The sequence below is a fragment of the Phoenix dactylifera genome, chromosome 3 (genome assembly GCF_009389715.1).
Source record: "Phoenix dactylifera cultivar Barhee BC4 chromosome 3, palm_55x_up_171113_PBpolish2nd_filt_p, whole genome shotgun sequence".
NCBI lineage: Eukaryota > Viridiplantae > Streptophyta > Magnoliopsida > Arecales > Arecaceae > Phoenix > Phoenix dactylifera.
This window is the reverse complement of record NC_052394.1, coordinates 18,856,537-18,870,152: the sequence shown is the minus strand read 5'-3', so window position 1 is coordinate 18,870,152 and position 13,616 is coordinate 18,856,537. Positions and strand designations below refer to the sequence as shown.

General features: G+C 40.1%; 1 protein-coding gene across 3 annotated transcripts in view; it reads left to right on the top strand.

Moving 5' to 3' along the window:
- Positions 1-6,496, top strand: part of LOC103716688 (probable LRR receptor-like serine/threonine-protein kinase At1g06840) — a 58,830-nt gene extending 52,334 nt beyond the window's left edge. For all 3 annotated transcript variants that reach the window (XM_008804790.4, XM_026808300.2, XM_026808301.2), the window contains 2 exons: positions 1,375-1,509; positions 5,840-6,496. In XM_008804790.4, the coding sequence (XP_008803012.2) occupies positions 1,375-1,509; positions 5,840-6,181 (477 nt within the window). In that variant the 3' untranslated portion in view covers positions 6,182-6,496. The remainder of the gene's footprint in view (positions 1-1,374; positions 1,510-5,839) is intronic.
- Positions 6,497-13,616: the final 7,120 nt, after the last annotated feature.

Below are 13,616 nucleotides of genomic sequence, written 5' to 3'. Positions count from 1 at the left end.
TTGTGTCTGGGTTCATGTTCTATAGCTTTCATTTCCTGTCACCCTTATTTGTTCGCTGCGGCAATCGGCAATAAAATTGCCTTTCTGATTTTTTTTTTCAAACTTATATGCTTGATTATTTTGTAGAGGACATCATATAAATGTTTAAATAGAATATATATTTGATAGAACAGATTTGACCTCGTCATGTCAACTTGGAAGAACTAGATAGCTAAATTTTAGTCGACAACATGTTAAATGCTATAGATTTACTATACATTTTTTTGCGACGTGTTTATGATACATAGATAATTATTTCTCAATCATGACTTAAAATGAGGCAAAGATAGTAGAATCATTAAATGCAAGGTTTTAAATCCCGTGGGATAGGGCTGTCCCTGTTTTCCCATGGAATAGGCGGTGCTGTCATCCTGCCCTGTCCTAATACTTGGGATAGGGGATGTCCCAAACTGTGCCAATCGGGATGCCGGAATAATGGTGGGAGGTCCTGTCTCGACACTTGGGATGGTACCTCGTCCTGGTGTCCCATGGGACGTCCCGTCAGAACTTAAAGTTTTGATTAAATGAAAGGGAGGATTTTTGGAAGATAAGACTTTTGTATTGTGATAGCAGGGTGATGCATGGACTCACTGAGCTTCTCTCTCCTCCCCCCACCCCACCCCACCCCCCAAAAAAGCTCAAGTGCTTGCTTACCAGAACTTGTCAGATTGTCTCTTTTGTGGTGTACTCAGCTGTAAGATGGCTAGGTTTCTGTATTAGATTTACCATAGCTAGGGTTTTGAAGGGAATGCTACACTTTTACTCAGGTATTGAAATTCCACTGCAAATTCGGAGGCCAAGTAGCAGTAAGTGGATGCAAGCCTCTTATATGAGTTATTTCCACTGCTTGAGCTAGATATGAAGGTGGTCTAAGAAAAATACAGTTAGTAAATTATGGAAAGTTTACAGATCAGGCCCAAATTGCTCAAAGTAGCATATTAAACAACTAAATCACCCATTGAATTTTTAGGAATGGTTTTTTTAAGACTTTAATACATCAGCATATTTTAGAAATAGGCATCTTTGAGACACGGACAAACATGTAATCAGGGAGCAAATGTGCGGTAAAATGTTGGGATTTGCAGTAACTGTGTGCTAAGATGAAATTAACATTTGAATGAAGTAGCAATTTTGTTAAGTTGATTTCTGTTTTATCCAAAGAATTCTTTATCTATTTTTTTGTGGTGTGCATACATTTTAGATTCTAGAGCTGCTGCTAGTTAATGCACATTGATATGATATTAAAATCCTTTTTCATAGCATTGATTTCATTGTTAGATTCCCGTCAATGGAATTTTAGCTGCTGTTCAGCTTACACATACATTTTACTTGCAGGGTTACCTTGATCCCGAATATTTCCTAACTCATAAGTTAACAGACAAAAGTGATGTGTATAGTCTTGGAGTTGTGTTTCTAGAGCTATTGACAGGGATGCGACCAATTTTGCATGGCAAAAACATTGTCAGAGAGGTACATGGCTCAACTATTTCTTGACACCTTTAAAGTGCCTTTTTTCTCCATCTTGGATTTGCATCCCAGAATAATTATAAGCAAATTATCTTCATTCTATTAAACCTGGGCAGAAATGCATGCTCTACTGCTTGTGTCATCAACTAGACATAAATGTATGCAGTGGGACCAGGGAATTCAACTAAGAAGCATGTTGTGCTTCGTTGCTTGCATTTTCCTGCAGGAACTGATTTTTTATATTTATATTTGACATTTACTTCATTGATTAATGATGAGCAAGTTGTTCTCTTCATCTTACACTAACTAACACAGACATGAACTTATACAGTGGGACTTGGGTTTGAACCTGCAGTACTTTCATGTTAGAGTGAACGATTGCTGTGTTGGTATACATACATATAAGAAATTGTTGACATCAAATAAGGTCATATAAATCATCTCACATGAACTTGGAACATGTTGAAGACATCCAGATAGGATAATAGTTTGGTTATATATAGAACATATCGGTTTAAAAAAAAGTAAAAAAAACTCGAAAGCTAAGGTATTTCGAATGTTCAATATATAACTGAAAGTAAATCCATGGCAATTTGGATTCTCTGTATGAGTACTTGACATGGATATATGTAGGTCAAACAATTAATGGATTATATGCTATTCAGCTTGCATTTTTTCTTTGTGATGGTGTGCTCAAACATTGGTTACCTATCATTTCTGTAATATTTTGGTTGCTGCTGCTGCTGCTGCTATTTTCACTTTATTTACACAGTAATACAATTTCTATACATATTGTAGCATTTCAAACATGTCTCTCCTTAGTGAAAGAAACAAAATGTTCAAATTTCTTGATAACATCATGGAAAATATGAAATTCTAAAGTGTTTTTGTTTCTCAAGGTTAAGGTTTCTCTAGAGGAATCCAAAGAATCATCAGAGAAATGGAAGATCTAGAAGATAACCAAATGGGTCAAAATATTGAAAGAGTTGCTTGACATTTAAGGACTCCTAGGAGGAAGAGACCAATCCAAAACTTTGTGCTATTAACCAAGTGTAACATAGATTCATCTAAAGCAGTTTATTTGATTCAATCATTGGAAATCTTCCATACAATAACACCCATAACCATTATTTTGAGGCCTTCTTGTTTTCCAAGTCCATTGTTTTCACTTTGTTCACCGAACGAATGAGCTGGATAGGCTATGCAAAGTATTATATTGGGCAACCAAACGCGAAATCATTGTTAGCTTTACTCAACAGAGGACCAAAAGTTGGCAATGCATGGCTTTTTATGAAAGGACTAAATGCCATAAATAACTTGACAATGAATGGTTTTTATGAAAGGGACTAAACACCAGGAATGAATGAGAAGGAGAATGAGCTCCTAGATGGGTGTTAACCGACAAAGCTAGCTAGCTAGCACTATATAGGAACTTTGAATCTCGGGTTGAAATATAAATTGAAATATAAACGATACACTCAGCAAGACATTGTAAGCATCATTCTAGGAAATGTTGGTGGATGTGGCAAAAAAGTTTATTTGGTGTTTAGGATGGAAACATTGATGAGGATAAGTATAAGGTTTAGTTTTGGATTAATGAAGAGGTTCTTATATATGTTGTTCGGCCAACACAAATCTTGGTGGGAAAAATTCATCAAAGAGCAATGATTGCACGGAATGTTGCATGGCTCAGAATGTTGGTTGATACTTGGTAAAGAATGTCAAGAGAAAAAGTCAAATGTAACAAAAATGAGAATGTTGGTATGGATGTGCGACGAGACTTGACAAGAAGGATGAGGAATGTGTGTGTTGGAGCTATAGTACTTGCATCAACAAAAGATGAAGTAACGAGAACACGAATAAGATGGTATGGGCATATACAACAAAGATATAAGTAACTAACTTTGTCTAATGAACGTGGAAGATGGGAGGAAAACATATACTAATAGATGTGTAGGGCTTCAAATGGGTCGGGCTGGATCAATGCATGCTTGGCCCCAAACCCAACCCAATAGAAGATCAGTCAGGTCAGATCGGGTCCACAATCAAAAAATATAGACCCAATGGGTCATTCGAGTCAGGTCGAGTTCTTGTCTCAACTCGAAAAGGTTGAATTTGGATCGAGTCACGCACATTTCCCTATTCTTGACTCGGTTGAGGCCTCCCAAAGGTTCTCGAACACTTCGAAGAAGGTGAAGGGTAGAGCGAGGCCCAACGACAATATGCTTCGCCACCATTGTCTCCTCTAGTGACGACTCCATGTAGGAAAGAAGAAAACAAAGGCAGGCGGTGGCGGCGCTGGGTCGACAAGGTTGGTGGAGGCATCGGAGAGGCTGTAGAGGTGCTTGATGGAGAGCTCCTCGAGGAGGGCGCAGCCCTAATGAACGGCCTTGATGCCCTTGTCATCGAAGGTGCAAGAGCCATAGGAGTTAGGGTAGTGCTTGGCAAGTGCGGCCATGCTGCGCTCCATCAGGAAGACTCTTCCATATGCGGGAATACGTAAGGGCGCTTCAACAGGTACAACCTGTCTCTAAAGCTAACCCCGCGTGGCCATATGGACCGGGTGGTCTTCCATAGCAACTGGGCGGCATGCCTAATGCATATGCAACCCGTCGACCATGAGGCCTTTGTCGCTGAGTGCTTTCTCGCCCTCCATCACTCCCATGCCCACACCCTCTACCGATCTCGCCCTGCAAGACATCTAGGCCCTTCTTGAGGCCAATCCCTCCAATCACGATGCCCTTGACCTCGCTCACTACCTCAGCACCACCCTTGCCTCAGCCTCCGCCTCCCTACCCCCTAACCCCCTCAGCCTCTCCTCCCCCTTGGCACCTCCACTGTTTGCATCGCCGCCCTTGGCACCAATACTGTTTGCACCGCCGCCTCATCGCCGGCCTCAGCCCTTGCCTCCTCGCCCGCCCAATCCCCAAGAAGTCCTTGTCCTCGAGTCTCGCTAAACCCCTCATTTCCCTTTCTACGAAATACCTCTAGCGTCGCCAAGAGCAGTAGTCGCCAGGTTCCTTGCAATTCCCCAATGGTGCATGAGATTGGGGCAGCAAAGGGAGATGAGAGTGAGGGCCTCGTAGCCGATGCTGTCAAAGAGGTGGTTGCACTTGAGGGGTGAGCTTGCAGATGATGTCAAAGCAGGAGGTTGGCGTTCTAGCATTTCAAAAGAAGGGAACAGACCAATGGGAGAATCGGGATTCGAGGTTGGGGTTGGTGAGCCTGAGGCAGCGGTTAGTGGGTCTATTTAGGTTTGGGTTGGGTCAAAAGGGTCAAAATTTAATAAATCTAGACCCGACCTGGAATGTCGAACATGTCCAATTTTGGAACCAGCCTTGCCCTACGGGTCCTTAAATACAGATCGGATCGGGTCTAAATGGGTCAGGTCATATCAGGTCACGGGTTAACCGGACCCATTTGCAGCCTTATAGATGTGGAAGTTATAACAAACAATATGGAAAACTTGCAATAACATTATAGGAGCCGGATAGTTCCAAATAGGATTTATAAAGCCGATCCAAGCCCAAATAGTTGGGACGAGGCTTGATGGCTATGGTTATGGTTATTTTTATAAATTGAGAGATTGATGTTGTTTAAAATGGTTAGTGACAAAAAAAAGTCATGTTTTGCAATACTGTGTGTGAAAAAAACAAGGGTGGCTGAGGAAAAAGGTCTGGTTTTAATTGAACCATTGTATATTCAGCTACTTGTTTCATTACATCCTTGCTTCCCCATGTGTTGAAAAGGTTGTTACATTCAATGGAAAGTGATGACCTGAGAACATTATTGATAATTATAATTGTTGTACCAGACCATTGCAAAACCAAAACATTTTGAGAACTGTAAGTTTTAATCCGGAAATTACTCTGTTATTGCACTTATAATTGCTCGTAACATCAAATTCCCATCTGTAAGAAGGAATATTTTGCATTTTATGTATTATGCATCAGAATATATATGCAAATAAGTATTTTTTAAAAAAATTGAATATGTGGTGAATGTAAATAGTGATGGTGATTGTCTGTTTGATGGCATTACAGCAGCCATAATGCATATCCAATTGCTATTATCTATGTCCCATTATCTATGTTCATAACATAATGGAGGGGTATCATATCAAGATTATTAGAATAACTCTTTGGATATTATAAGAGTCATTTAGTCTATGTCTCTTCTCAGTTACATCCAGGTCCCAAGTACTCCCTGACCTAAAATATTAGGGGATATGAACTAGGACTTGGATGTTCTGACACCATGATATGTTAAATATCTTGGTTCACCAGAATTATAAACAGTTTTGCTAAAAGCTGATATTGTCTCTATGATATAGGTGAGCATGGCCTGTCAATCTGGTATGATGTTCTCGATCATTGACAACCACATGGGATCTTACCCTTCTGAATGCATTGAGAACTTTGTGTCATTAGCACGTAGATGCTGTCGAGATGAGCCTGATGCAAGACCTTCAATGTCGGAGGTAGTCAGAGAGCTGGAGTGCATATGGCAGATGATGCCAGAAGCTGATGCTACGCCATCAGAATCCATGGCAACAGATTCTGGCAAGATATTTACACCAAGTTCATCCTCGGTAACCAGGAACCAATACGTGTCATCCGTTGGCTCTGGAAGTGATCTTGTCAGCAGTGGATTCCCCCTCATTGCCCCTCGGTGATGTAGCGGTGCTGTATTCTTTAGAAACCATGTAATATATTATGGTGACATGAACTTCTTTCCCTTTTTTTCTGTCCTGCCCCCTTTTCTCCCATACACATAAAGATCTGTTTGGTGTGAGGAACAAAAGAAGCTATGTGGATTTGTTCTCTGGAGTAATATTTTTGTGAGGCAGTATCTGGTCATTTGCATAGACGCATGTACAGCTATGAAGTGCTGGATATATAGATCCACCGTTACAAGATTTTCATTGATTAGAACTCTCTTGTTGTTCATCAGTTGGATGATATTTTGAGCTTGAAAGCAACATTGTGTATGAATTGGTCGGATGAAAAACCCTCCTGGCTTATGGTATGGGTAGTGCTTTGCTTTGTTGTGACGAAAAGCCTGTCTGGACTCTGCCTTGTTTCTTTGATGAAGAAGAGATCTACGGATCAGCTGTGACCTGTGGCAGTCAAATAAAGCTGTAATGTCGAATACCTATTTTAATCCATTTCAGTTAACCATTCACTTTGAAATTACAGAAATCGTCCAGATGTTGATCTATTGTAGTCCACTAACTGATCAATCGTGTAAGAGGTAGTTGATATATTGCATCTGATATTAGCGTATGCATCAGAAGATATCAGATGGTACAGTATGAAGATTTGCAGGGAATTCTAAGAACAAAAGAAGAATACTTGTAATGATAGAATATGCGGAAAAGGACCATATGCATATTGTCTGCAAAAAATGATGCCCCATAAGAGTTGTAGTCAAGGTTCGCCGTACCGGTATCGAACTCCGTACCGGTGCCGTACTAGTATAGACGTACCGAGTGTCGGTATGGTATGGTATGCAGTACGCCAGGCGTACCGACATTGGCGTACCGATACCGGTACCCATCGGTACGGATATGGTACGTCCAGTACCGACCGGTACAGCATACTATATGTAGTGTACCACGATACCCCCTAACCGTTTAGGGGGGACATTTTTAACCAGTTTGTATTATATGTGCATCCTTCACCAATATGTGTGCACGGAGCAAGATGATACAGCTTTTCTAATCTAAAGATGGGATTGCAGTATTACGGTGTAGATTAACAGCGGAGCAGAGAGAGGAGATTGGAGGGGAGCATGGGTGGAGCAAAGTAGCTGCAGGAGTAGCAGTGGAGTAGATGGCAAAAGGGAGAGAGATGGATCATCAGCATCGAGATAGTAGATACCAACATATGGAACCAGGCTCTGCTGGATCCTGAGTGTGACGACAATCTCAATCAATCAATAGCTGGATTTAATTTGACTAATTTTGGAAGCACATGCTTACCAATTTAACCTCAAGACATATACTTACAAAATAAGTGACCATTTAATATAAAAATTTTTCATTACGCATAACTTTTGGAACCAAGCCACAATTTACATCCTTCCATTATCTTATAACTTGCGATAGTTCAGTTCAATGTGCATTACCAACATCCTTTCCTTCCTCTACTATTACAATAACTTCTTTAGCTACAAGCCTCACCTTAAGATCTCTTAACTCTGTACCAGCAGCTGCATTATATACACCAAAAATACTTCAAATCTCTTAGTAGTGTAAGTGAACAAGCTTCATACTCCTAAATATAATAAATAATTAAGTGAACTGCATAGCTCATTAAATAGCCAAACATAGCGGACAATATAGTATGAAGAAAAATAGAACAATAGGAACAATGAGCACCATACTTATTAAAATTTAAATAGTTACTAGACCATATCTTATAACACATATCCAATAAGTGCTCTAACATTAACTTTATTTTGAAACACTGGAATGCCTTTGAAAATAATCGGTATCGTCAACATACACTTAGAAACACTGCAAATATGCTAGGATACACTTCAAAACACTTGAATACGCTGGAACTTTGAAACGCTTATCTTGATCATTTCTGTACCAACTGGTCAGTGACCAATTATTGTACCCGCTAGTCAGAGGTTTGCTGAAACTAACTATTGAACCCATTGGTCAAGAGCTCACTAGTTACTGCGGCTATTAGCTAAAGGTTCACTATGATCAATTATTATACCTGCTGGTCTAGGATTTACTGTATTGTGCCTCTGCTGATAACATGAAGGCCAACAACTTATCCTCCTCTGCTGGTCAGGATCACTGCATTGTGTCCCTACTAAGAATATAAAGACCAACAACTTATCCCTTGCCGACCAAGGTTACTTGTCCTAAAATGATTGGCTTCTTTTCAATTCATAACCAATGGAAATTTTCACTTTTAGGCAATAAAATAGTTAAGGAACTTTCAAATGTCTAGAGGCAAAAAGAAATCTTGCTGATACATTGACATAAATTAAAACTATGATGACTTAACACTGATAAATTTGGATGTCGAAATAGCCACTCAAAGCATGTATATTTCAGAATTCACTTACTATAAAGTATTAGAAAAGATAACAAAGTTATGAAAATTTTAATCATTTACATAAAACGAAGATATATAAACCATAACAGTATTCATGTAACCAAGCACTATGATAAAATTAATATCAATAAGCTATATCAACTTTAGTTAGAAATAAAGATTTCAGAAACATCATGGACAATGGGGAAGAGAAACTTCTCAAACACCAGAAATTCAATGCAATCATTTACGTAAAATAAGATGCAGACTATGTGAAGATACATACTTTCCAAATGATTTACGAAGTTTCACACTACACCTTCATTTCTTTCTTCTATCTTGCCTCTTTTCCTCACTTTCTTGCTTCACTAGTTGCTTTCTGTTGGTATTTGGGATTTCTAAAATTGCAAGACTGTAGAAATTGGGCAACAGTCTCCTATTTATAGATGGCTCCTAAGCATGAGGTATTAACTATTAACCAACCAAAAATGCATCAAGATAAGCAACATTAAGATGTTACAAAGGTGGGGTATTATTATAGGCATAGCAAATGCATCACTATAATAAGCAAGGAAGAAAAGGAAAATGTGATGCCTTTTATTTCAACCAACATAGCCATCTGGTGTATGTGTGCTTCTATTGCATATGGTAGAAGGCGGACTCCAAGAGTGAAGCCGTTAGATAATTAATTATATTTGAAAGTTTTTAACAATAAATATTTCAAGAGTCCTTGTAATTAAGAAAGGAATTCTATGTATAATAATTTTCCTTTTATTTTTTCCATTATTCTCTTGCTTTTTTCTTGAAAAGATGTGCACAGCACTATTTACTATATATAATACCTGCATTGGCCACACGAATGGAGACTCCACTAAAGAAGCCTCTAAATAATTAATTACAGGTTATAGCTCTTTAAAACATATAAATATTTCATGGATCCACTTAATTAAGAGAGTTTTTGTATGATAACTTCCTTTTTCTTCATCCATCATTCACTCTCCCTTCTTCCCAAAAACACTTGCATAGCATGTGCATATACCAGATAATAATTATGGAAGGTTAAAGAAAAAAAAGTCTTGCAGTCCATGTCATCATGAGAAATCACAGAATAATTGGGTTTTTTTTCAAAAAAAAAAAAAATCCTTCTCGCATTGCTCTAGTTCAAGCTTAGCATAAGTTCCCAAGCTCCTTGCCCCAACTTCGGGGGAGTTGACTATGGCTCTTTAGGATCTAAAACTGCTAAATTTTGACAGGGTCTTTGACTGAGGGAAAAAAAAAAGATTCAAAAGCCCTGTAGAACGTTCATGGATTCGTTTTGATGTAGTGGAGCCGGGCGCGCCCCCGTCCGTCTTGATGTAGGGCTGTTCTCGTAGCCCCATTCCGCTGCCCCTTATCCACGGGAATTGCTGATAGATGATAGGATATGGATTCGTTTATTTATGCGGTTCTTCTCTCTCTCTCTCTCTCTTCTTTTTTTTGTATTTGTTTTTTTGGTTGTCTTGAGCTGAATCCTTTTAGATACATGGGTTTTGTTTTCTATAGTTTGATCTTTTACATGCCAATTCCTGTCACTCAATTACCATAGTGGTTCCTTTATGTTGTTGGATACTGATAGTCAACTTTAAAGACCACGCAATAGCACGTATCTAGTAGGATAGTGATTACGGGTATCGATCCACAGGGATTGGGGTATAATTGTTTTTCTTAAAAATAAAAATATTTAAAAAGGATGTATTTGTGAAGACTATTAAACTAAACAATTTAATAAAAGAAAATGCAATTAAAGGGATATCAGTTTAGGAGAACCTAGGGCAAGGAATTCACCACTAACATCGAGACAAGGGTTATTTATATTTTAATTTATTCTTGGATAAACATGCAAATTGGCTACAAGCCTAATAAGCATTTAAATAAAAATTCACAAAAGTAATTTGGGCATAATCCATCTTCGGTTGGCATGAAATGTCTACCCTAATCTAAAGTGGCAGCACATTGCATCTTCCCTAGGCATGGACTATCTTATATTTACCTAGTGATCATGAAGAACAGTTGTATAAACATCATATTTAAAATCACAGAAATTAAATATGAGATGAAATAAAATATTCATTAGAAGCAGAATAAGGTTTATACAACTCCAAGAATAGAAATCAAAAATATAAAACCCTCAGCCCTTTATTAGGGCTGCATCCAGCCCTAGAGAAGAAATTAGCCCTGCATGGAGTTGGAGACGGTAGCAGCAGCACAGCAGCGGGCTCCCATCTCTCCCTTCATGATCAGCTTCCTTTCTTTCTCCCTCAGCACTTCAATCTTATTTTTTTATATACATGGGAAGTTATTCCCAAAATAACCAAACTACTCTCTCCCTTTACTTTTTCTTTCTTCCCGTGGGATTGGCCTGTGAGGGAATTCATGCCTCCGAAAGAGAAGAACTCTTCTTTATATAGGCTCTCCCTCCTTCTCTCTTCTCGGTTGAGATGAGGATGAATCCCGCCAAAGTCGCAGGAGGTTGCTTGGAGCTCGGATGGCGAGGACGTGGACTGAGAGGATCTCGGACGCGGCTGGCGACGTGGCTCTGTTCGGCTGGGAGCAGGAGACTCGGAGAGGATCATGGGACGTTGGGGTTAATCCAAAAGAAGGTTAGCTTGGTTCGGAAGAGGAGAACGCGGCTGGGGGTTTGGATTCGGTTGATGGCTGGGAGATGAACCGCAGATGATTGGGATCAATCCGATCCGAGCTCATCTGCGTTGGGATGCAGCGGAGAAAATCTCGGACGCGGAAGGAAAGAAGACGCTGGGATTTGGAGAAGATCTCGGAGCTGTGAACGGTGGACACGGCTGATAGCGGGATGAGGATGACTCTGTTTGGATCTCGTGAATGCAGGGGAGTTCGGAAGGAGCTATCCGTGGGTGGTTGTCGAACGGGATCTAGCGGAAGCTGGGAGGAGATCTAGCGGAGATGAAGAGGTTGGGAACGGAATATAGCTGATGAACCTTGTATTGCGGATGCTGGGAAGAACTGGGAGTTGATCCCTTGAACTGCAGACGCGGGAGATTCGGTGGATGCTGCCGTTGGCTTTGTTTTGTTGCTGAAACAGGGGAGGATGATGCATGGGATTTGATCTTATCTCATGAGCGTTTGAAAGGATTTCGGAACTCGGTTGGTTTGGTGAGCTGGGAGCTGTGCTTGGTTTTGGGATCTCGGTTGTTGAACGGTATGAGGATGGGAGTTCGGCTGATAACAGAGGAGTTGGGATGATGGAATCGGATCCGTGATTCATGGAGAATCAGTGTGGAGCTGTTAGCTTCCAGACGCGGAGAGAGATGGAGGCTGGCTTGATCCGCAAACGGGAGGGAGAAACGTGAAGCTCGGGTTGCTAACAAATGCTGGGAGATGATCGCGGATGGGGAGTTGGGATCGATCCGGAAGAAATGGAGCAACGAGAAGATGCGTTGGGGCTTTGTATGCGGAAGGGATGTTGCTCACAGTTGAGAGTAGATTAGGGTGAATCACGGAAGAAGATGAGGATCGGTGGGTTTGTTCTTTGGAAGAGAAACGGAAGCTTGGACGTGAGAGGTTCTCGGCTGAAATGAGCGTGGATAGGCTGTTACTCTGTTCCAAAACAGGGGATAAGGATGCAAGGTTGTTCCGCTAGGAGGATTAGACGTGAAAATACGGGAGGACTGAGCTGGGAAGTGATCACGGAAAAGATGGGATGAGCTAGAGCTTTATCCCGAAGGAAGAGGATGCTGGGTTGTGGTTATGTTCCTTAGTCCCGTTTTGGGTCCGAATGAAGGCTGGAGTGTTATTTATTTTTTTATTTTTAAATGGGGAAGGGACTTGGTTTGGAAGGAATAAGGGAGTCGGTTGTTGAGCCCAATGTTGAAAGAAATAAGGAAGTTGGGAGAGTAATGAAACGGATCTGTGAGCTAAGATATTGGGAGATCAACATGGGACAGCTGGGATCAAACTTGGAGCATTAATTACTAAGCACAGGTTCAGCTGCAGACGTGACCTGCACACATTAGACTTAATCATTAAATAATTAAATCAACTCGAATCACCTCTTATAATTATTAAAATGCAATGATGAGGGTAGCACATCTTTTATGGTTAACTTGACCAAATATGTCAATTAAAATAATGATAAGTGCTATGAATAAGATATTAATTTATGCATTATTTAGCACTTATCAGATACCTGTAATTCCTGATAATGTTGATGCCAACCTTAGTTTTTTTTTCCCCGTACAAACCAATTACAATTCATTCTTTAACTGTCCAACAATGTTATATCGTTGAGGCGTTTCATTCATTTTCATATTTTCTTCACCTTTGGATTTGTTTTCTTTTCTGCTCTTTTCTTTGGATTTCCTTTGCCTTTTGCTCTCTTTTTCTTTCTGGTTGCTATGAGTTTTTGGGCGTCCTCAAGTTTACTGTAAGGGCTCGTTTGGTTCGCGGGAAGTATTTTCCCTCCTAGGAATATGATTCCTGGGAATCAGATTCCTAGGAAGAGGATACCTAGGAAAGTACTTTTGGCATGTTTGGTTAACCATGGGAAAGTGACAAATTTCCAAAGTGCTTATGTTTGGTTGACCATCCACTTTCCTAGGAAAGTTAAGTATAATTCCTATTATGCCCTTAATAAAAATTAGGTCTTTAATGCCTCTTTAATGCTTCTTTAATGCTGAAGGGTCTTTTTGGGAAAAAATAAAAAAGGAGTGATTCCCACCTCATGGGAAAGTAACTTTCCCATGTTTCTGATGGGAAAGACTTTTCCATGAAATGTGGGAATCATATTCCCATGGGAATACAACTTTCCCATCTCTCTCCTTTGAAAACTCCAACCAAACAAGAGGCATTTCATTACTTTCCCGTTGACCACACTTTCCCCCCTCCTTTTCGTGTGAACCAAACGAGCCCTAAGTGAAGATCGTATCACTACCTCGCAGGATGTGAATTGCTTCCGTGGGCACTCATCGAGTATCCAGTGATAAGAACTCGCATATTTGCAACACCGAAGCGAGTCTGCACCATTTGTTAGCTACCTGC